The sequence below is a fragment of the Polypterus senegalus genome, chromosome 4 (genome assembly GCF_016835505.1).
Source record: "Polypterus senegalus isolate Bchr_013 chromosome 4, ASM1683550v1, whole genome shotgun sequence".
NCBI lineage: Eukaryota > Metazoa > Chordata > Cladistia > Polypteriformes > Polypteridae > Polypterus > Polypterus senegalus.
In genome coordinates, this window is record NC_053157.1 from 135,975,697 (window position 1) to 136,001,173 (window position 25,477).

The 25,477-nt window shown below is 34.8% G+C and overlaps 1 protein-coding gene across 1 annotated transcript in view; it reads left to right on the top strand.

The window, feature by feature from the left end:
* klf3 (Kruppel-like factor 3 (basic)) overlaps positions 1 to 25,477 on the top strand; it is a 45,247-nt gene that overhangs the window by 11,946 nt on the left and 7,824 nt on the right. Inside the window, exons 2-4 of the mRNA XM_039751287.1 lie at positions 7,710 to 7,772; positions 16,997 to 17,462; positions 18,600 to 18,738. Coding sequence (XP_039607221.1) covers positions 7,710 to 7,772; positions 16,997 to 17,462; positions 18,600 to 18,738 — 668 coding nt within the window. The remainder of the gene's footprint in view (positions 1 to 7,709; positions 7,773 to 16,996; positions 17,463 to 18,599; positions 18,739 to 25,477) is intronic.

The following is a 25,477-nucleotide window of genomic DNA, read 5'->3' on the forward strand; positions in this document are numbered from 1 at the left end:
GTGTACTGTTTACAAGTGGAGGCCGACATGATTGTTTAAGAACAAAGGACTGCTACCAGCTTGGTGTTTGTTGGGCTATAGCCTATTTGTCATACACTGTGCATGAAAAGCCCAACAGACCCACTATTTATGATGTTGTTATGGTAGTGCATCAGGTGGTCACACACAAGTTGTGTCAGAAGGCATTTAAGTCTTGCCATTTCTCTCACTGAAATTGGTATGTCATAGTGAGGACACCCAGAAAACCAACACTGGAAGAGTGTTTAAGACCATCAGCGTCAGTGTCCAAACTGACTTTCAGAATGCATATTGAATTCACTAAGGTGTTGATAATTTTTCAGGATGTCAAAATCTATCAGGCCTTAAGCTATTATCTCAACTGGCTCACTTTTCTTATATATAAACATTGTGTTGGTAAAATTTTTTATACATGTGAAATGTTTTCGGGTTGTGTTCATCATATAAATGGTGTTATGCAAAATAAAAATTGTACAAATACATCAACACTTGTAGGAAACGTACATTATTTTCTTTGGGCTGATTAATGTAATAGTTACCATTAAGTTTGATTTTTTTATTAACATTCCTATCCATTTCAGGAGCACTGGAAGCTAGAGACTTTCCAGGCAGAAAAGTGTATGATCGGGGTAGTGATAGGTGATCAAACATGATCAGACCCTACCTTGGTGCTTAACAAACACAAACCAAAAGTCATTAACACTAAGCCAAACTATAAGCAAGACAGAACTAAATAAAGTGTGGAAGATAACCTGTACCAGGAGGAAATCCTCCAGAACATGATTAGAACATGCAAATTTAATGAAGAAGATGACTTTGCTGTTAACTGTGTTTATACAGTAGTGATTTGCAATGCAAAAATTTGAGGGAACTTCAAGTATATTGTCATGTATTAAATGGGAATCTTCATTTACAGTGTGTGTAATAGGTCATTAAAAATCCCTGGCATTTTTACTTGCCCTACAAGGGAGCAACTGACCTGAACAATAACAGTAAAATGTACTCTCCACTATAACAGAGGAGCATAAACAATTTACAGTGGGAGAAGAAAAGCACTCTGTCCTATAGACATCTTATGTTGTCTGCTTTACATGTACTTGACTTCTAGTTGAGAACAAGGTGTAGGATGACTTTTCAGATCAGATGACTGTTTAGTGGGGTTGTGTTCTTTGCATTTTTAATTGTAGCCAGTGGGGGTATATGTTATATCTTCACTATAGTATCCCTTTCTGTGAAGTTTATGATGGACTGTTCTTGATGAATTTTTCTGCTGCAGATTAACTTTTGTAGTCTAACTAGCTGCTTGTCTGTTTTTCCTTGAAACCTGAACAGATTTGTGTAACTCACAGATCACAAGTTCATGATTTCATCCACAGTTGCTTAATGTCTCCTACTGACATCCATCTGTTATATCCATGTCAAAAACATCTTTTTCAGTGTTTCTCATTAAACATCAGTAAGCTGACCAGAGTTGGACACTGACATTTCTGCTTAATTTGCCTCAACCATCAGTCCTATCTTAAATTTAGAAGGTTATCAAGCCATGGTAGGCAACATAATGAGCAACTTAGATCTTGTATTTTTGTAAATGACCTTAAATTTGCTGTGTTTTAATAACTTAAATTTTACCATACCTGTGCAGGAACACCTGGAAATCAGTTTTTCATTTTTATGTTATTTACTCAAGAGGTTTGTTTATTTTGAGAGTAATCTATAAATAGAATGAATGACCTAAATGTTTATGTCATATAGGCTATGCAACTAAAGGTGATATATTTGGAAGTTGAAAGGAGCAATGTATAACTGATTATTTCCTTCTGATTCATTCAGGTTTGACTTTATTTTATGATTTGTGAATGGAAGACTAAAAAAAAATACTCCGCTTAAAATTGAATAGTTTACAGTTCAAGACGGCAACAATACATTACTGCTGTGTGGTTCATTAGGTGACTGATAAAATTGATCCAGCTATTGCCAAATTTGTCTTTTGTGCATAAGACTCCTTAAAGACCTTAATAAATTAATTACACTTAGTATTAAGCAAATTTGTTTCATGTTGGTATTTTGTTTTCTATTACACCATTGTTAAACATTGGTAAAAACATACGTAATTTATAAAAAAAAACCTTAAGCTTGCATATATATCTGTATATCCATATATCCGTATTTATGTATATATGTGTGTGTATATATATATATATACTGTATAATATATAATAATTATATATATATATATATATTCAATGTGGAGAACGCACCCCCAAACACAGACTGACACCAGGATGTCCAAAGCACACTCCTTTATTTTTTTTTTCCAATGCACCACAATACCTTCTCTCACCAACTCTCTTTCCTTCCTTCTTCTTCTTCTTCTTCTTCTTCTTTCTCTCTCTCTCTCTCTCTCTCTCTCAACCTCCTTCCTCCTCCTCACAAGCTTCGTCTCCTTCCTCCCAACTCTGGCTCGTCTACTGGAAGGAGGCGGCCCCTTTTATCATGACCCGGATGAGCCCCAGGTGCTCCCCTTGACGTCACCTCCTGGTGTGGCGGAAGTGTCAGGAAAGCACCTGGAAGCCCCCTAGGTGACCTTGGAATTACTTCCGACAGCACTTCCGTCACACCTCATCCAAGCTTCTCTCACTGTCCGGGCGCCCCCTGGCGGTGGCCACGTCCTCTCATAAAGAGCGTCCCAGCTGTGTCCCTGTGGCCCCCAAATAGCCCCGGGCGGCTGCCCTCTAGTGGCCGAGTTAAAGTATTGTCCAACTCAGGGACTATCCAGGCGTCCCGGCTGGGCAGTGTCCCCGGTCATCTGTGACAATATATATATATACAGTATATATATATAAATATTGGAATAAAGAGGAACAGACCACGATGAAGAGTTGAGGAATACCAAAGTAGTACGTGGTACCCCCATATACATGAAAAATAAGACAAAAGCTAGCAAATCAACAGATGCATCTTTACGGGCAGAGCTCATGAAAGAACTGATGAAACTACAAATATGGAGGTTTTATAGAGGTGAGACAGGAAGGGACAGGCCCAGGGAAGCTGGAACCAGACATGAGGTCATCAGAAGGAAGTTCCTTCTGTGGGTCTGCAGAGGGAGAAAAGGAAAAAGTATTAGATAACAGCGCCAACACCCAGGTGTGGCGGATAATTACAGTTATTTAAGCTGGTAAGCTGCTTCCCATGTGCATGTGTATGACAAAATTTATATACAGTATATATAATGGTAATGTTCACTCATCAACAAAAACAAAATATTCTGTTTAGCTTGAAGGCTGAAATTTGGCAGGATTGTACATCTAGGAAAATAGGTTTCCGCTAAGAAAGGATATTTTGAAATATATCAGTATTTAGTTGTAAAAAAAACACCTCAGCAGAAAAACTAAATACCCAAAATCTCAAATATGCCTTAATTGATTGAAATTTGGTGATGTTATAGAAAATCAAAAATTAGCTGATAATTTTTGTTGATATTTTTCATTCATAATGTTCTAGTTAGTGGAACATTTTAACTTACCGCATCTCTTGTTTCGCAACAATGCTGAGATGTCTCGGAAAAATGGGCATTGCTGGTTTATGCAATTGAAGACCATTTGTGCAATGAAAGTGAAAGGAGCAAAGTTCAGGGAAACTCGAAGAAGACCTGTTTAGCAAGTGCTTACCATATTACTGTGTCTGTGAGCGTAGTCAGTTTCATGCAACTAATTCAGTAATACAAATATTTAATGTATATTAACCCCTGCAAACTTATGCAAATGCTGAAGTGGGGGCTACAGTTTCCATCAGCCAGAGTACTGCTCCAGACAATATCAACAGCGTTCATGAACAAAACATAACAGAATCGACAAACAAAGGTAGGAACTGCTGTGTTTTTTGTGAAGAGAACAGTTAAATCGTCTCGCTGGATTACAGAGTTTATCTCGGAGCAATGTGGTGTTGGGGCCCAATTTTACCTTTTTTAATTCCTTGACAACCAACAAACTGCATTTGAAGAGAGGGATTTTCCCTCTTTGTGAATCAAGCAAAGGCCCCTTGGTGAAACGAGCACTGTTAGAAACTGGAAAGAATGTTGCATAGTAATGTTGATCACTTCAGCAAACCTGGGGTGTGTCACATTTGACAATAAATCTAAGATAAACTGATTACACTACATTTTTATTACCAGTGCATAGCTTTGTGTTTTTGAAAATGCCAAACCTTTTGTCTGCTTGTATATTGTCATTAAGTTTGCAATACTAATCAATGATCAGCGTTAAGTAGATTTTGAAGTTAAAACACAGAGGAAATATAAAAGAAAAAAAATGCCACACATTAACCAATCGAGCCAAGCTACAATCGATTAGAATGAAGCACAGTTTTTTTCTATCGTTGATGGAGGTGATGTTTTTGAGAATGTAATAAGAAAACAGGATGGTGCTTTTGAGTGTGTAAAAATAATTAGTAACTTTTGCTTTTTTTGGTAGATATTTATTTAAATCCACTGTATGCTGAGGCAGTACTAATTTGAAGCTTTGATGCTTATGGAGAGCTGAGATTTTTAGCAGTTTTTGTCTTTGAATGAATCCTCTTTAAATCACCTTTGTAACATTTCTGAATACTGTTTCAATACTGAGTTCTGCTACAGTCTTTTCACATAAACACCACAAGGTCGGTATGTAGCATATGTAACAGTAAGCAGCTAAAGTAAAGCAATATTAGTGTCTGGTAAAAAAAAAAATACAAATTTTGTATACAGAAAGCACTTAGTTACCAAACAGTAGTATTTCTGATACATCTTATTAACCAATGGCACTATAACTGAAGCCCATTGACAACTTACAATCCACAATATAATGAATAAAAATTAATTAAGAAAAAAGATGGCTGAACGCACTGTTTGAAGTAGAGAAATAGTGTTATGCATTACAAAACAGTGGTAGCCACTAAGCAGTATGCAAGAATGCATCATGTGTATCATACAAGCTTAAGTTCTTTCAAACCTCTTAGTAAGGTGAAGGTTCCAGCAGTGAACACACCAAAAACAATTATTTTGTATAGTTTTCCCTACAGTGAACATAACCAAAGGCTTCTTATGGTTATTTACAGATTTTATTGAACAGGAACAGAGACAAGTGAATTTACTTCCTCTGGGTCACACAGTCACTAGTAACCATTAAGATATTATTACAACTTTTTATATTTTTTTCAGATTAGTAGAAAAAAAACTACATTACTCCAGGTGTACCTTTAATTTTAAGTGGAGTTCATTCCACCTGTTTGTTTGCACAACCAAAAAAGAATAATCCATAATTTTTTGACCACCCAATATAATAAAACTGAGATAATTGCATAAATTAAACTTGAGGGCAATACAGGTAAATAAAAAAGACGGTTATTACAATCTAGATTGTCTGAGTAGCTGGTTCTGTTGTTGGCCGCAATTAGAAAATTTAAGGCTATACTGGTTAAACTAAAACAACAAGATTTATTTATATAGTATGTTTTCATACAAATGATGTAGCTCAAAGTGCTTTACAAGATGAAGAAAGAAAAAAGAAAAATATAAAAATAAGATTAGGCAATACTAAGTAACAAAGAATAACATAAATTATCTTAATCAGTCCTCATGGTTTTCAGGCTTCACATGGAAGAATTAGATGATGCTGGTCATGTGGACATCCATCCATCCATCCATTTTCTAACCCGCTGAATCCGAATACAGGGTCACGGGGTTCCGCTGGAGCCAATCCCAGCCAACACAGGGCACAAGGCAGGAACCAATCCTGGGCAGGGTGCCAACCCACCGCAGGACACACACAAACACACCCACACACACTAGGGCCAATTTAGAATCGCCAATCCACCTAACCTGCATGTCTTTGGATTGTGGGAGGAAACCGGAGTGCCCGGAGGAAACCCACGCAGACACGGGGAGAACATGCAAACTCCACGCAGGGAGGACCCGGGAAGCGAACCCGGGTCTCCTAACTGCGAGGCAGTCATGTGGACATCTGGCCTTCAATCCAATAATGTAGTTACTGCATGGTGCCTTGATCAGGTGGTGGTGGCGCAGATCGCCTCCATAGAAAACCGGAAAAAGAACAGCAGAGAAAGTAGAGGTTAGTACAGATTGCGGAGCCATGATAAAGTGAGCATTCAAGGCCCAAAACTGGATTCAAATACAAAAAGAAAACTCTTATGATTCAAATAAACTTTAGCAAATAAAGTGATTTTAAAAGTGGAGTTTCCAAGAGATCAGTACTGCTCTTAATTTATTTAAACAATCTTGATTAAAAATAGGAACTTGGAAAATAGTTTGCAGAATACACAGAACTTGATCTAATGAGGCATAATCTAGAGTCAACAAAATCATTAAAAACAGATTACTACATATAGACATATCCAGATAAGTAACAGATTACAGTTATTGTATATTATTGAAACATTTGATACACATGGAATAAAAATACTAGATATACTTACAGAATAGAGGCTCTGAAATGGAGAAGTACACCTTATACTGTATAGAAGAAGGACTTATACAGGAATTGTTACAAGCAATTAAGAAGGCTAATAGAATAGTAGATTACCTACCAACCCAGTTTGAGTGGAGATCGTTTAGAGATGTTGTTCTTAACCTATGTAAAACACCTGTGTGATTTTTCTAGGATATTGTGTGTAATTTTGATTTCCATTTTATTAAAAAGACATTCAGTGGCAGAGAAAATCCAGGTATGGACTAATAAACTAAATCAAGGACTATAGGGTACGAGCAGTGTTGAGAAATTGAAGAAACTGAATCTTCTCAGTATAAGCAAATGGATATTAAGAGACAGCTAGTACTTTACGCATAATTCTTCAAGTAGAACTGAAGAGCACCAACGAAAGCTAATTATAGGTGCTGTTTAGAAAACTTTTCTTCACACATCGTTTACATCTAATAAACAAGCAGTCTAGTAGAAAGTACCCCTTTGGGGTATTCTAATATATATAATATATATACATGCTATGGAACCATTCTCTAGAGCACTGAGCTCAAGGCAAGGAGCAGCTTTTGTCAGGGTGCCAATCCATTACAGGTCCCACTCACATATGCATTTGCACCCACACTCACACAGGGCCAATTTGGAACTGCTGGTTAAGGGTGTAGACACATGGGATGGAGACAGAAAAATCAGAGGACCCATCCAGAAAACCCATCCATGACTGTGTACAGGAATTCAAAACTAGGTTCTGGTAGTAAGGCAGAAGCACTTCCTGCTGTGCCATTATGCCACCCTAAAATGATTATAAGATTCTTAGAACTTTCATGATTAATGTCATCAGGTGTGAGAAGTTACTGGGGCATAGACAAGGCAAAGCTCTGATAAAATTAGACCATCGTAAGGTGACAGTCTCCATCCAGTAATGGCCACTCTACTGTGTTGCCCAGTAATACTAGACTAATGACTCATTTAAGCGAGAGAGTGATTAATTGCAATGCTGGGTCAGGTACAAATCACCCTAAAACACTCAGGATGTTTGAAGAAGGCTATGTAAGTACCAATTGATTTTAACTTATTGCTACCAACAACTACTCTCAACAGAGCATATATTATGTAACATTACCATAGAGGGAGTATAATCTGTCATGATAAATATTTTGTTAGTTAAAGACAACTTAAATAAAGATGTTTATTCCTTTTTGTGTCTTTTTTTAATAACAGGTGCCAGCTGGCAAAATGCTGATGTATGACTATATGCCCATTAAGCAAGAACCAATGGAACCAGTAAGTAATTATGACGTAACTAGTAGAGTACTGACAGACTAGTGAGATTCAGGATTTATGCCATAATATGTGGATCTGTTTTCTTTTGTTTTCAGTAAAATTTGTTTAATTTCATTGTTCAAGATGTAGCTAAACTACAGTCTATGCATTTATATTTCATATGTTTGTGTGAGTTGCACTACTAGAAGGATTTCTTCCTTATTTGCCCCATTTTTAAAGTTGTGGAAATACATGAATAATATTAGGGAATGACTTTAAAGAAATTTGAAGAAAAAAGACAGGGAGAAATAAAGTAAAAAAAATTCTGGTTTATACCAGTTTAATCTAGTTCAGGTTTCAATAATGTCTATCAGGCAAGTTGAGTTAAATTAAAGAGATCAATTTCAACTTTAAAAATTCGAATACAGAACTATTTGCCTAGAAATAATTGTGTTAAATGCATAGCTAGAATAATTTCTGATTTTCTTGTTGATTATGCCCTTTTGTGTATAGAAAGCATTACAGCAATCATCTCTGCTCAAAACAAATTAATGAACTAGGTTCCCAATATGCTATACATTAAATCACCTGGGATGGTAATCTCAAGAACAGATTAAGGTAATTGTGTTAGCTTGATTTTGTTTAAAAAGAAAAACACAACCTGAGAAGACCAGCAAACCCCAGTCCCACGCAGTTTAATCAAAAATGTTAATACAAATTTCAAAAGTAATGGATGACTGCTGACTGTTATTTCTTTTATTTCTGCTTATGTTTGAATACATTTTGCCTAAATGACATAAATTGTACTGAAAAACTGATGGGCAAGCATCCTAGAAGGTTCTTATGTATGGTTGGTAATCTGTTTTGTGGAGTAGTGGTAAAAAAAGTGTTCCAAAATCCCTTTTCACATTCCAAGTACATTTTATGCAGTTACGGTTTTACCATGAAAACATAGACATAGAAAATGGATTGCTGTGGGAACAAATAAATTGAAAATGATATGCATTTTTTTTTTTTCAAAACATGAATCTTATTCTCAACATTTCACATCTTGTCTATATTTGGAAGATGTCTTTTCTGAATATTATGCCTTTCTGAATATAAAGTAAGAACAAAGAAAGGCCAATTAATTTAACAATGAGATCATGTTAAAGTAGGAACGAATTATTTAGTGTGAAGCTGGTTGAAACAAAAACCCAAAACTACAGTGGTCCCCAGGACTGAACTTGAGAACTGTTGGTATTGGAAGGTGCAGCATTCCTTGAATTCTTATTTTAATTTAAAAAAATAATAATTCTGAGACCATATTATGTCATAATTTATTGTTTAATTTCATTTGAGTGAAATCAAACTCTGTGTTTGATGAGGCAAGCATTATATAATCAATTATAAATTATATAATCAATATAAATATTGATTCAGTAAATGATAAATGGCATAACTACAAATGCATCTATTTTCAGAACCAGCTCTTTTTTACTTGACCATACAGGGATCTAGAGCCTGAGCCAGTAGTTTTGGGCTCTCTGCAGAACATTGTTGGTCACACATGCTCTCACTCACAACACAACTCCTTAACAGTATATTTTTATATTCCCTGAGAAAATACACATGCAAACTCAACACAAAATATATTCCAGCCATTAATTAAACTGGTTGAATACCATGACTATGAATGTTAACTAAGCCTCTTATAATGTACTTTAACAAAGTTATTGTATATTGTATTTGCTGTTTATGAAAATGTAAGTCTGAACTGTCATTTATAGCCTCTTACAGGTAGAAACAGTATGTTCCTATAACCCCATTATTGTTTCAAAGTGTGCACTAATAAACTAGATAAAATTTGCAAACTTCTTCTTCTGTTTGAAATTAATAAGGCAATGCCACTTCAAATAATCTTAAAAAGTCTCTTAACAGCCCTTGGTTTTATCATAATAAAGCTTTCTGTCTGTTTTCAAGTTAAAAAGCTTAATTGTTACAGTATACCACAGTATTGCAGCATACAGTGACACAAAATAACGAACCCACCACACCAGAGAGCAGAATATAATGTACATAAACACAGTGCAAGACTGGTACTTTACATAGATAAATAATAAATAACATGCAAGTAAATAGATTGTCATGTCATTTTCTAACCCGCTAAATCCAGATTAGGGTTGCAGGGTAACTGGAACCTATGCCAGCAGTCATACTAATAATTTGAAATAGTTAGTAATAAATTAATAATAAAGGCAACTATTTATAAAAACAATAGTAGTAACAAGTAGTTCGAATGTACTACATATAAATCAGCTACCAATAGCATATCTGAGGAAATGGAGTCAGCACAGAGTTCAGAGCCCAGACATCCATGGGGTAGAAGCTGTTGCAGAACCTGTCAGAACTGGTTTGGATGCTACAGTACCTTCTGCCAGATGGAAGTGGGACAAAGAAACCATAGGAGTGCTGGGAGCAGTCCTTCACAGTGCTATAGGCTTCATGGATTGAATGCTTTATAAAGATGTAAATAAAGGAGATCAGAAAGGTCCTAGTGATTTGTGCTGTATGCACTATTAGTTGTAGAACCTTATGGTCAGAGAAACTGCAGTTCCAAAACCAGATAGTGATGCAGCTGGTCAGAACGCTGTTATTGGTGCTCCTGCAGAATGTGATGAGAATGGGTTAATGTAGGCTTGCCTTCTTCAACCACAGTGGAGACACTGATGTGCATTCTTGGCCATGAAGGCAGTTTTAATTGATCAAGTAAGGCAAGCTGCCTGGTGCACACCAAGGAATTTGGTGCTTTTGGCCAATTCCACCGCAGAGACCTTGATGATCAGTAGAGTGTAAAAAGCATGGGCCTTCCTGAAGTCAATAATTATGTCTTTCATCTTATCCACATTAACTTAGAATCCTAGTAAACAAATCTATTTTGACCTCTACTTGCAAATGTTTTTCCAAATGGAAGAACCACAGAAATTACACAAAATTATTTCTAGATTTCTTCATAGTATAATAGTGTATATCTGAGCTCTTACGTTTGTATCAGTATACTGCTGCTGGATTATGTGAATTTCCCCTTGGGATTAATAAAGTATCTATCTATCTATCTATAGACTACTAGCACTAGGAACCAGGATGAACTAGGCTAAGAAATAATATCGCAACTAGTACATTCTTGGATATTTTGGATCTTATCTGACTTGAATGATTTATATTGATGTTAACATTTCTTGGTAACAATGGTCATTTTTAATCTTTGTCTATTTATATGTATATTTAGTTTGCCATTATTTGACTGCTGAGAGCACCCACTGCCTATCAACAATCAGTACATCAGATGGGATTGTGTTGTGTTCCATACTTCACCTTGATGTTTTATGGAAACCGATTATTAGTATCTCTGTTGTTAACTTGGTGTTTCAGAATTTAAAACAGAATCAAGCTATAGCTACATGTGGGGTTGGATTATCTGTGTAAATTACTGTCACAAACTGAAGCTGAGTGACACAGCTTTATTACTTGATCAACATGACAGACTTCAAACACATCTTTCTATTAGGCATTTATTTATACAGTACTAAATAATATGGATTATATTAATGTTTCTTAATATTGTATCACACTCAATACCACTAAAGGAAATAAAGCTCTTCCATGCCTAAACATTCATTTCAAAGATTTCTTCTTTGCTGGCAGAAACTCTTAGTTGAGCAAGTGGGACTTGAAAGAGCTATAAGCTTATTGCTGGTGTCTACTGTATTCAGGATACTGGTATGTGGAGGATACTTGAGTTAGCCCACTATACTTTTGACGAGACTGAGTATTTAGTGTACATATTTTTAGTTCTTAAAAGTTTGTCAATTTTTTTATTTCATTATATTTTGTTTGCCACAGTGGTGTGTATTTTTAAAACATGTTTACAAAGGCAGAATAAAATGTGAATTGCAGGTAATAGAAAATGTCAACTTTGTAATTCTTTCATACTGAACAACCTTATCTTCATTATGAAAGGGTCAGTAAATTTTTCTGCTATGAAATACATTCAACTCTCTGTCTGCTTTTGTTTACCAAGTGTTTTGGAAAAAAATTAGAAATATACTAGTGGCTTGGATAGTAAGAAACAATAAGGTAACAAGTTGGTGTACAAATGACCTTTACACACAGAAATCTGTGACAGTGCCATTATGAAGTGTCAGTTGTTCATTCCTTGGTTGATGATTGCCAAAATCAAGAATATTTGAATTGCAAGCTAAATCAATGTAAATATACAGATAAAGAGAAAGTATATTTTTATTATGTGCTTTGTGTTTTATTTCATGCAGAATTTACATGTTATATCATTTGTTACTTTTTGTTTATAAGTCCAGTATGGAAAATTTTTAAACATGACTGCAAATCTAGAAGCAGCAAATCCTCAAATTTATTATGTAGAGAGTATACATTTTCAGTGTCTTTTTTAAAATTCTACACGTAATTGATGCAGACGGACATCACTATGTGTTATCTAGCCAGTAACGGTGTCCGTGCTGCTTTTTTGACAAGCCAAGTTGGAGATTTTCTTTTTGCAGTGAGAGTATTTTTTCTGTGGTGCCAGTTAAGTTTCACCTGAACCACCACACTCTATTTATAGTATTTCGAAGAATCATACCTTTTAAAGTATTTCTTTTGTATTTTAAAAATATTTTGTAATTGCACATTGAGTGACTAAAGCTGAAACAGATGGCTATTGTGTGTTGATATAAAGCAAACAAAACACTATAGAGTCTGTCTACAGAGTAGAAACATTAACATGCATGCCTAAAACTTTTTGAGAGTGATGATTATAAACCAGTATAAACAGATGGTGACATAAGTTAAGTGGATTAAAAAACTGTGACATTTGAAGAAGGAGTCTCTTATTTGGCTATGACACCCTGTGGCTCCTAGAAAATTCAGATACTTTTCACTAAGTGTCATTACAGCCACAGGATGTTTATGGAAACGACTGAGAACTGTTTACTTCTACAGTCTGTGGAGGGAGGAGTCTACTGGTATACACCAGATGTGCATAATTTGACCTAGAATTAAGCAGGGGGGTATTGTTTTGCTCACAAGCTACAGAGAAACCTGTACCCTTCTTTGTTTAAGATACATGGTGTAAAAGTGTAGAACAGTCTATTTTTTCAAGATAGGGGAATTTGGGCCCTCAGTAGCTAGTCTTAGTTTGGGACGTGAGAGAACAATCAATCCTAGAACTTAGCCTATGGACAGTAGATCAGAAATGTCATTTTTAGGGGTCACTGTAACCTGGCGGCCACAATAAAAACTTTAAAGTAATTAAGAAACATATTTTTCTTCTAGTTCCACTTTTTCTTAATACTAGACAAGAGACACTTAAAAAGTGAAAAATACTACCTAGTCACAGAAATTGTATGATATTTAAAAAACTGTGGTTTACTGATTACAGATTGTTTCTTTTTTTCAGCTCGTATTCAAGGTTATAATGGCAGAGGCAGAAGCTAGTATTTTCTGAATAATTATTATTTCTTTGTCACAACAAAACATACAATCTGTTTTGCATTTTTCAAATTTGATCGTGTTTCATTCCTCTCTAATTGCATAAATGCAGAATGACTAAGAATACAGTTCTCTGGAAGCAGAAGTTTATGTAAACACACTGGGTGTGGAGAATAAGCACACAATATGTTTAAGTCGTATCCTCCAGTAATTTGGTTGAATGTGATTGTATGAATTTAGGAAAAGGGACTCAGTTTTTTTACCTCCCCATGTACACATTTTAAGCAATTGGCAGAGTTTTGATTTTTCTTTCAGTTTGTAAGCAGCTTTTAATAAGGTAGTCAGAATAGGCTAATTACTAAGAAAGTGGACAAGACACTACATGATCAAAGGTTCTGTAGAAACTACTAACTGGAGTGTTGGACCAATGAGCCAAACATATAGTAATCTGTCCATTTTTGAGTTGCGAAATAAGATTACATTTAAGAGATGTAATATTAAGGATTATTTTAAGATTGAAATGTTTTTATTTGTATGACATATATACTGTACATATAAACCTACATGTACTTGATTGACTCACTAACTGACTGACAAGAATTCTTGGCTATTTGCAGGAAACCTAAGGAAAACTGTTTTTCACTAATGAATTTATGGTATGGCCCTGAGGTCTGGTAGCGTTCAAAAAGTTAATTTATGTGTGATGATATTTAACCTTTGATAGTCAAAATGGACAATTATAGTGCTGCTCTATAGCAATGGTAGAGTACCACAGATGGAACCATGTTCCTTGTGGTCATTCTAGTCTTTAAGCACATTATCAGTACTAATCATAATAACTCTGTTATCCATTCCACAAGAAAAATGAAATGGCTTGCAGAATACAAGTCTTAATTACTCCTGGTATAACATAAAACCTTTACGTGCAAGGAATAATAAAGCATCAAAGACATTACAATAAGGTTGGAGCAGTGCTAGCACTGCTGCCTTGCAGCAATAAGACCAGGGTCCAAGACCACACCCTCCATGGAATTTGCATTTTTTTCCCCCATTGTCATTATGTGTTTTTCGCTGGGTGGTTTGGTTTTCTGCCACAGTCCAAAGACTTGCAGATTAGGTGGACTGGCAATGTTAAATTGGCTGTATGTGTGTGTGTTTGGGTGTGTGTTCACCCTGCAATAGGCTGGTGCCCTGCCTAAGGAGTGTTCCTGGCTGTGGCTTGCTTGGATAGGGTCCATCTTTCTTGTAATCTTTCTCTAAATGGGTTTGGAAGACTAAGAGATGGAATGCATAGACATTCCAGTAATAGCGGCTTACAAGAGTTAAACAAAACTTAATTTTCTATTGCTCTTAGGAAAAATCAATTTTGGTATCATTTGAAACGTGCAGATTACATATGATAAACAGAAACTAAACCTGAGCCACATTAAACGTGAGTGGGCCAATTATTTACAGTTCATAAAATTGTATTAACTTTACTTTTAATGCGAGATTCCTTTAAAATTAGTATAATAAATAAATTGTAAGGACACAGACTGCTATACCTTTAATATCCAGGAAAAGGTGGAAACAAGACAAAAGAAAGATAAAAAAAAAAAATGACAGAACCTGAGATTGAATAGAAAATTCTTAGAAATACCTTATAATGTTTTTTTCTCTATAGTTTCAAAATATAATTAATAACTAAGATTACACACCATTATCATCAACATAATTTTCATTCCAATTTTCCAGTTAAGGGTAATGGTAGCAACTTACTGCCTGTAGCAGACAAGGCCTCCCTATACCCAAATTGCTTGAAAATACCTAGAAGCTCCTAGAGCAGTCAAGAGCGGACATAACCACAACAGGCAAAATCAAATTGTTTGCTTATTTAGCTAAATATTTAAAAGAGGGATTGCTTACTTTCCAACTTTTCCCTAATTTTCTTATTCCTTCCTTGTTTTTGACCTCTCTGTCTGCTTTTGTCCTACTTTTACTTTTTGGGTTTTTCCTAGACATGCTAATTCAGCACAAGCTAATTGGGAGCTGAAACCCAACCCAACAGCATCAGGCACAAAACAGTAGCCCTGAATAGGACATGACATACGTTTGACTTAGTTCTCTAACAAAAAATCTGCCATTGACATTGATTATTTGGCCTATATGGAGCTATTCTATAGCTGTACAGTATATTTACGCTAATGTCATATTTACTAACAACACAAGGATTAAATTACGGTGTCATACACTTTTTTATTTTTACTTGAATCTGGTAATTGCAATATTTTCTTAAAATTTGTTTTTATGAGCGCCAAAATTAATATATTATTTTCATTTTTTTGAAAGAATAATGAAATATTTTATTAGGTGTCACACATAAGAAAAAGTCTACATATTAAATAATTTTTTATTTAATTATGAATATTTATGGTTTGGAACAAGCATACAATTTGTATATTCTTATCACATATCTGTATGTAGTTCTCACATGAAAACACTGATGAATTCCAGTATTCTATAAAACTGTTGTTGCACCTGATTTCCATCCCAATGTGTGTAAAATCTCAATGGTAAAAGAGGCCCACTAGGTATGCATTTTGCACATTTTAATATTGATTAATCAGTCTCAAATTTTCTAAACCTTCCTAATCCAAGTTTAGAGTTGTGGTGAGGCTGGGACCTGTCAGGGCAGAATCATGTGCAAGTAAGAAAACAACCCTGGATGAAGCACCAATCCATTAGAATGCAGTGGCTCGCAATAAGCCTGTTTATACTCGTTAATCAACATAACAAGCATGTCTTTGGGATGTGTAAGGAAAACAATTGTATTCAGAGAGAAATCAGGACAAGAATGTACAAACTTCACATATAGGAATAGCCTGACCTTTATTTGAACCTATAATTATGAGACAATAGCACTACCCACTGTACCAGTGTGCTGGCTCTAGTTATGTGAAAATATATGGAATGATTCTTAGTAGAATTTCAGTATTCTATTCTGAATATTTGCTTCAAAATCTCCACTGTAACTATTGACAAAAAGTGCCTGTACTTATTGATATGATCATAACTTGTTGGAATTTCAAATGTTCTTAGTAAAAACATTCTCTTATCAGATGTCCATGGATGCAGAGAGCATTTTGCCTGAATGTAGTCAATGTGTTAGCCAAGTCTGCTTAAGAAGGGAGGGTGAGCAAGTAGCAATGTCTTACCATTTTTGTGTGCCACTGATATATGATGTTAATGTAATGCCAATTTATTTTTTCTTACATTATATTTATATTTCAAAATGAAATTACTGAATTTCTCCCTTTTTAATATGTATTAATTCTGTTTAACTAAGGATGCTGGCCTAATATATATATTTTTTTAAATTTTTTAAAGTAACCCATTTTTCATTGTAATGTTTTATTTAGTAACTTTATATATCTTGACTTGTGGAATTTTATTTTAAATAAGCAACACACTCTTAACATAATAAAATCAATAAAGAAATGTGTTTTTGAGTGTTAGCAGGACTATTCAATTCACTTGATGTGCATGAAAAGAGACACATTGACTTTATGCGCCATGAAAAACTGCACAACAACCAGACTTTTCTGAAGAATCTAATTTCTCTTAGGCGTTTGTTAAATTATCAAGAGGGGTCCTTTAAGGACCATACTGAAATCATTCATTCAAATTTAGTGAGGAAATATTAATAATAAATATCACATTCTTAATTAAGATTTATTTAAAAATGCTGATTATCTTTGTTTCTGTTTTTTTCTCTCCTCTAGTACTATCCTATATACATACCCCAAAACCAAGAGAAAACATCGGAAAAATACCCTTCAATGTATTCCAGTGGACAAAGCATCAGGACATTTTCACATCCTGATGGATTGTTATGTGAAAGCCAGATGGAACCGGTAGATTTATCTGTGAAGCCACGGAGTTCACCTCCCATCTCAAGTTCACCTTCTTCGCCATATTCATTGACCAGCCTCTCCAACACTAGTATGCAAGGCATAATGTCTCACTGCAGCCCAACACATAAAAGAACTTCTCCAAATGTTCCACCTCTGACCATACCCATGCCTTTTCCAATTCTGCCTAACACAGGACTATCCAGTCAAGGGATTTTTTCAGTTATACCATCAGTAGTGGTGCAGCCAGTGTCTCTGCTTTATTCTCCTCATCTTTCTCAACCATTAATGGTCCCTTCGGTGATGAGTGATGAAATAAGAAGTCATGCTAATCAAGGTAAATATATGTTCATGAAGGAGTGGCTGCATTCTTAATGTTATTATTTTCATCTTGAAATGAGGGGATAATTTTCCTTGGTTAATTCAAATTTTAAAAATTATATATGTATTTTGGTAGTCTCCTTCTCCACAAGATACTTTATTAAAAAATACTGTGCAAGAAAAACAGAAATGTCTTTAAAATAGTATGAAGTGCCTAAACTGCTTGTTATATAGGTTGTTCAGTTTGAAAATTTCCTAAAACTCAAAGATTAGATGTTTTCTGATTTTCCTTAACTTTGTACTTTGTCATAAAGCTGTTCACCACTAACATCCATGCAAGTTTTCTTATTTGTAGTGATGCTTGTCTACAATTTCATTGATGGTGCAGGAGGGTATTCGGTTAATTTTGTACTTTTTACATATTTTCTTGTTTTCAAGGGGCATGTGAGAGGACACAGCAAAGTGATTTAATTAGATTAAGATTAAGGAAAAAATAGGCCATAATAGTATGGCTAGCACACTGTGAGCAGGGATAGTTGTTTATCTTTTTATTTAAACATGAATCATTTTCAAAGTACCATTTTACTAAGTGTGACAAAGTGAAAATACATTTCTAGTATGTCACTAGTTTGCATAAAAATTCCAAGTAGCTTAAATTATAATTATATCATTTATACAAATATTTTATCAGTGCTAAATGATAATATTTTAACAGGCTATACTAGCTCTAGTATCTTCCAAAAAGCCATCATAGGATTAAAGACGAATGGGCTCTTATAATCCTTAATTTGTCTGTAATTTTAGTCATTTTTATGAATAAAACAGAATATGTAATTTTAATTCCTTGTCCTAAGTGCAAAATGAGATTAATAAATTTAAGTACTGAACATATTTATATAGTAATTAATTAGTAAGTTGCAGCATTTAGAAATAGTAAAGCATTTCTAAAAATTCATCTTATTATGCTAATTAAAGGTTAAATTTTAATAATTAGTAACTAACTTTTTTCTTCGCTATCACTTAACTCCTCTTTCTTGCCAACTCTTAGCAGTATTAGGTTATATGTTTTGATAAATGCAGTGAAAATAACTTATTTTGGCAACATCCATTATGCAAAAATGTATCCCTGTTTGAAATGCTTTATCTCATTTAGTTATTTCAAGGGAAGAGGAAGACATTAACAAAGAATACATCCATTCCATTAAACAAGAGCCAAAGCAAGAGAAAGACAGTTACAATGAAGAAGTTTCATCGTCTGTCATTACTACACCACACATGCAAATGCTACATGAGTAAGTAAAACATATTTCTTGATATATTATACTTTTTTTGTCAACTAATGAAAAACTAGACATTATTCATTTGTATTATTTACAACTACTGAAAGAATTACTTTCTGTTTATTCATGAAATTCTGGTAAGGATGGGTTTTAGCATTAATAAAATACAGTTTAATCACACCTTGGAATGTGGCCGAGCTCATGTCTGTTATATCCATTCTTCAATGTATTGATTTCAGGAACTTCTTTATCCAGGCTAAAATACAGCTGAGCAGGAGCCTTCTCAGTGAGCAATGGATGCAACACAAGAGCCGTCCCTGAATGGGATGTCATTAGGTAGTTGGCCCCAGCTATGCACAAACCATCAAACCTGCTATTCTTCTTTTAGTATTTCAGTCAACCTAATACTATGGTTCTCAACTAGGGCTGCAACTAATGATTATTTTGGTAGTCGACTAATTGTTCAATTTTTTTTCGATTAGTCACAATTATTTCATGTCTGACTATTTTGATCCCTGCGACCTGTGTTTGCACATCCTGTTCTGGGCTCCAGTGCATGTCTTACCTCATCTGCTCATGTCTGTCAACCTGTGAATGTCACCTTGATGTCTCTGTATTAACATGATTAAAATTAATAATAATCAAATTAAAATAACAACCAGTGAGACATATGAACTTGAAAATAATCAGATGTTTTTATATTAGTGTGACCATCACAATAAAAAAGAAATACATTAAACAATACAAACTAAAGTGCACATAGTTTTTAAACACAAAAAGTGCATTTTAACTTAACCAAAAATGGCCACTGGTGTGTCTTAAAGTCCAAAAGTTTAAACAAAGCTTCAATTCAAATAAAATAAAATAATAATGTACATTTTATAAAAGATTTCAGTTCATATATTCCTGATTGCAGTGCAGGAACGTGAGCATTTCGACAGGCTGTGGTGTGAGGCTGGCTCTCTTCTTTGAGACATTGTTCCCAGCTGCTGAGAAGAGACGCTCAGTGGGAGAAGAGGTAGCAGGAATACATAAGAATGATTTTTCAGTTAGAGAAAGATGTTTTAATCATCACACTCTGAAAGAAAAATGTTGTAGTTTACCACATCATGTACTATGTTATGCCAAAATAAAAAAATAACGGACTAAAATATGTAACAAGCTAATTACTGCCAGCACACCAGAGCTGAGTATATTCGGAAAAGTACATTTGTTGAACTCCGTAACCAGCTAGAGTCGATTTTCCAGTGCATTTTGGAAGCACGCTGAAGCCGAGTATATGCAGCGACATATATTCGGCAAAGTACGTTTATTGAACTCTGCAACTGGATAAAGTTGTTTCTCAGTGCAATTTGCCAGCACTCCGGAGCTGATCAGTCAGTGCCGTATATTCATTGAGCAGCCATGTCACAACCACTGCCGGCCCCGACAGAACTGCAGCAACACTGTCTCTGGGATTCCGCTGCTGCACTAGATGAGCCTGCAGTCATCAGCGTTTACCCCTGTGTTTGCACGCAGCCAGTTCAAGCGCAGTTGGCTTGTTGATATACTAAATTTCATCAGTAACTTCAGTTGCATATTGAACATATAGTAATAGGTTGTTGCAGTAGTTTTTTTTTTTTTATAGTTTTTACAGTTCATTTGCAGTGCGTAAAATGATCAGTGTTGCAGTAATTGTGATGCTCTTTGCATAAAAAAAAATATGTGTTCCATTAAAATTTCACATTTTCTTTGTGAATTGTTATGTTTACTTAAAAAGTGCAGCTAAAAAGTATTTGGCGTCCAGCGGTGCATTAACCCCCAAGTATGTCAGTTTAAGGGTTAACTGTCATTGTTGAAACCTTGATATACACATTATAGTACAAACATCAACGTTAACACGTGACACTAAGTTTACTTGCTAAAACTTACCTCTCGAGAGACGGCGGCATCACAGCTCCAGGATTCTTGCGTTGGTAGAATCGTGTGTCTCTTGACAAACAATAACAAACGATATTGCCCCCAGATGTTCATGTAGTGCATTTGTGGACGAAGGTTCAAACAAATAGCAGGCAGACACCAATTCTAATAAGCAGAATCTTTTATTTCTGACTTCTTGGTGAGCAGAGTGGCTTTTCCTTACAGAGAGAAAATGCAAGGAAGGCCCCCGACAAGGGGGGTTCAGCTGCATTTATAACAAAATCTTCAAAGAGAATGGTTAGAAAAAAATAAATCAGTTTCACTCCAAGGCCACAGAGCATCCTTTAGAAACATTTGTTGATTACAATGGAAAATATAAATTCTAGTCTTATATTTGGAATGAAGCTTATCAGAAAACCTGTCATAGCCACTGCTGAAACAGCTGGGAAGAGTCAAAAACTGCATTCCACACCAGCAGCTCTACCCTAATAAGCACACTTATTTTTATCTGTTATAATAATACCAAGGCATACAGAGAACATGCAGATTTTCATACAGAAGCTAGCAATAGATTTTAACTTCCATTCCACGCATTGCAGTTACAAAAACCAATGTGGTTCTTTGTGAATGGAGCCTCTATTGAAGGTTCTGTTTATGATGTGTCGACAGTAAAAAAAAATTTGCATCGCCAATTTTTTGTAGTCGCCGTCATCGATTACATCAACTAATCGTTGCAGCCCTATTCTCAAGCAAGTGTCACAGCTGAGTCTTCCATCAACAATGTTACCAGCTGTGCTACTGTGATACCCAATTTATATATATATTATAGAATACTGAATAGTAGTTAATGACAACAAAAAAAATAAAAATTGTATAATTCTACTTTATAATGGGTAATAATTTCATCTTACAATGCTTGACACACATACACAAACCCCTCACAGCTCCTTTTTAAGTGCTTCAACCCATAGCTTTAAAGATTGCTAAAATAGAGTAGAGAGAAACTATAGACACTCCATTTTCCTTTATTCTTCACATCACATGTCCCCACACATTTTCAAACCATTTTAGGTGAAAGTAGTATTCTTAGTGATACTATACTCTAGCTTGTAGTTTGCACCATAGATTCATTTACTCTAGCTGTTACTTATACGGAAACTCCATTTACACCAGTTGCTGTAAACGGAGAGTATGTATCCTTCCCACAGGAATTATAGTGGTGAGAGTTTGTGATAAAAGTTACTTACTTATAACTATTCCACAAACATACAAGCAAAATGTGAAAGAGTTTTGAATATAAACTTTTGCCACAATGAAATGGGTATATTCAATATTCTTTTCTTTCTCTATCTTCTAATGACTCATTGTCTCTGATCCTAAGTTACTGGGAAAGACACTTCTTAATTTACAAATTATGCTTCATTTAACAACTCAGATTTCAATAATTAGAATAAGGAAACAACTGACTTCAGAAATACTGAAATTATTAGCTATCAAATATCATATGCAGTGAATTATAAATTAATTTTTACACTGTTGTAAGTTGTGTTGTTTTTCTCTGTGCTTTATCATGATGTGTTTTTGCCTATACATGAACAACTGCGGTCTTCTTTTTTTTTATTTACTTCCTTTGCTTACTTCCTTTGGAGGACAGAATTGTGGTTAGTACTGCTGCCTTCTAGCTCCAAGGTGGTTCCCTTTCACATTCTTGAGGCATATACTTAGTTAAACGGTAGCCGTAAATTATGAGTGAGTGTAAATGTGTGCATAGATGTGACTTGTAGAGGACTGATGTCCAAACCAAACTTGGTTCATACTTTGCAGCCCATGCTGCTAGAGTAGGCTGTAGCTTCTTGGGACCTGAAATGAAAAAGACATACTCAGAGAAAGGATAGACAGACACTTTCATTATGTACATTTTTTATTTTCAGTGAGAATAGAAGCATTAATGAGAATCAAATGTGCTCCTTAAATATGGTCAATACAACAAACTTGAACAATTTAATCAATGGTTGTTTATTAAAATAGTTTACATGCACCATGAGCAAAGTTAGGAATAATGTTTGTCTCAAAAAACCAAGGCAATTTTAATACATGCCGTAGTTATTCTGGTGATTCAATTGGTTGCCAATGACTTCAGTAGGTCAGGGGTTCTCAAACTCGGTCCTTGGGGCCCACTGTGGCTGCAGGTTTTTGTTCCATCCAGATTCATAATCAGTGACAACACCCGATAACGCTGATCTCATTTAATTAGCTAGTATTTTTTTCTCATATTCTACATTCTGAAAGGCACAGCAGCATGATTTTTACATTTAGAAGACATTTAGAAATATCTCTGTGCAGTTTTCCCTTTGCTGTATGTTATTAATGACAAATAAAAATAAGCAGAGTAGACACCCAGGCAAATAACACTGAATAATCAAAGGCACTACTTTAGAGTCAGACCCACTAATTAGTAAATAATGGATTAATTAAACAATTACAACACCTAGAAAAGTAGAATGAAAATCAAGATGAAAAATTGTTAAAAAGAAAAATAATACATTATTCCCATATAAATACTTGGTTTATTTTCATTTTTTTTTACCAAAACGCAGAACTTGGGAAATAACAGTTCACTTAATTAGCCCAAGAGTACAATTAAAAACAAAACCTACAGCCACAGTGGGTGCCCAGGACCAAGTTTGGGTACAACTGTAGTAGGTCATTCTTCCATATTTAATTAAAGCAATGTACTTGCCAGTTCTTTTTTACATTTACAGTATCCACCTATGGTATGATATACATTTAAGGCTAACATTTCTACTTCCCAGATAGCAGTCATGTGAGAACAATAACCCAAAAAAATTACTTGAATATTTAATCCTTCATCTTGCTTACAGATAAGATGAGGAAGGTAACATTTAATACATGTTCTGTTTTCTTTATGAACAATTGACTCAGCCCAGTAGGCTCCTGGTTTGTAATTAGGTTACAATCTAAAACTACATTGCCATGAAACATGAAATGCAATTTCTGATTTAAAGAGTTAAGAAAGTACATGCTTAGTGATTTTCTGTCTGCTTTAAGAGCTTTTACACATTAGAAAGTAAGTCCTGTATGAAACGAAAATTACTGTGCTTAATATATGCATGTGGGTTTGAAAGCCTGTTTTTTTTTTCTCAAATGAAATTACCTACATTGAACCATTCATGCTGTTGTTTATTTTAATCAGAGTGCATGTGATGTAATTGTGACATTTTTAATAATACATGTTTTAGAGGAAGCTTTTGTAAGCACTTTATGGGAAAAAAACCTAAAAAGGTTTCAGAGACATTTGCCTGAGTACAGCTACTGTACATCTAAACACACAGACCTTTTTTATTTTAGGTTACATTTACAGTCATTACAGCTCCATTACATTGACTTGAAGCCTGACCAGGCATCTTTGATAAATTTGCTTATTCTTCCCTGTGACTGTTGCTGTATCTGTGCATATTCCAGATTTTCTCCCACATCTTTAAAATGTGCTGATAAGTGAGACCATCTTGATAAGGGTGACTTCCCCATGCAGTGTTCTAGTATCTCATCCAGAGTTAATTTTTGCCTTTGTATGTTATTGCTGTATACCCCACAACCTCGAACTGGATAAAACATGTTCAGAAAGTGGATAGATAGATGTATTCTCTTTTACTCTTTAAGTACTCATCAACACCATACCAACATATGCGCATTTAATGAAAACAAATATGATGGTCATCCCTTCTCATCTTCCCATCTGCTTTTCCTAGTGAGGGTCACAGTTACAGTAATCATGTATGCTGTAAATTAGTGAGACTGGTTTTAGTGATTTATGAAAAAGAAAATGCTAGAGTAAAAGTTTAAAAACTACAAAACATCATTGAACCAAGCTGTCCATAAACATATATAGGGTGGTCCAGATCTAATTATGCAATTTTCATTACGCTATAACTTTTTAAGTTTATTACATAGAAAATCACCCATAAAATCCCGGACCATTGAAAAGTGTGCGAAATGACAACATGAATAATCATCTTCTTACCGAACTGGAATCGTCCCCGCATAAATCAAAGTCATCCAAATGATCTGGATCTGCATAATTAGATCTGGACCACCCTGTACTAACAATAGAAGGAATTAAATTAGTTAGGGAAAGAAACATGAATAATCTTGTTGGTATTATTTTGCCTTCTTTCCATGTGTAGTAAGAACCACAATAAACAGATAGAGCAAGTTAATAATAATTTTATATGTAAAAATAACATATGAAGTCTGTAGCATTCTGAAGAGCCAGTGCTATCCTCTCATCATTTGGATCAAAGCCTGGTTGCCAGTTAGCTGAACGTGCATATCTTTGATATGTGAGAGGGAATTGGAGTGCCTGAAGAAAACCCATGGGAACAAAGGGAGACTCCTTACAAGAGATAAACCCAATTTTTTGGAGTTCTAAGGGCGTGTTTCATTCATTTTATTAACACACAGGCATTTCCTTTTATCCACATTTCAGTATCTAATCCACATTAATAGTCCATGTTAACTTTGTTTTAGGCAGTGCATTTAGACTAAGGCTTTGTGTAACACAATTCTGATTTTTTTTTTAAATATGTCTTAATATTTTAATTAATTTTACCAGTTCTTCCAATCTGATACAGATCAGATATTCTGTGTTCTCTTATACGCTCAGCTTTTGTTTGGCGGTGTTGTAGATGTCACCTTCAGGAATTATGTGTGTTGCACTTCTCACTGAATTTTTTTAAAGTTGATGCAAATATAAAATTCAACCTCTCAACAAGAATGAATTTATAAAAATATTAAATAAAAAAGGCACTACATATTTCTTTTGTACATATCA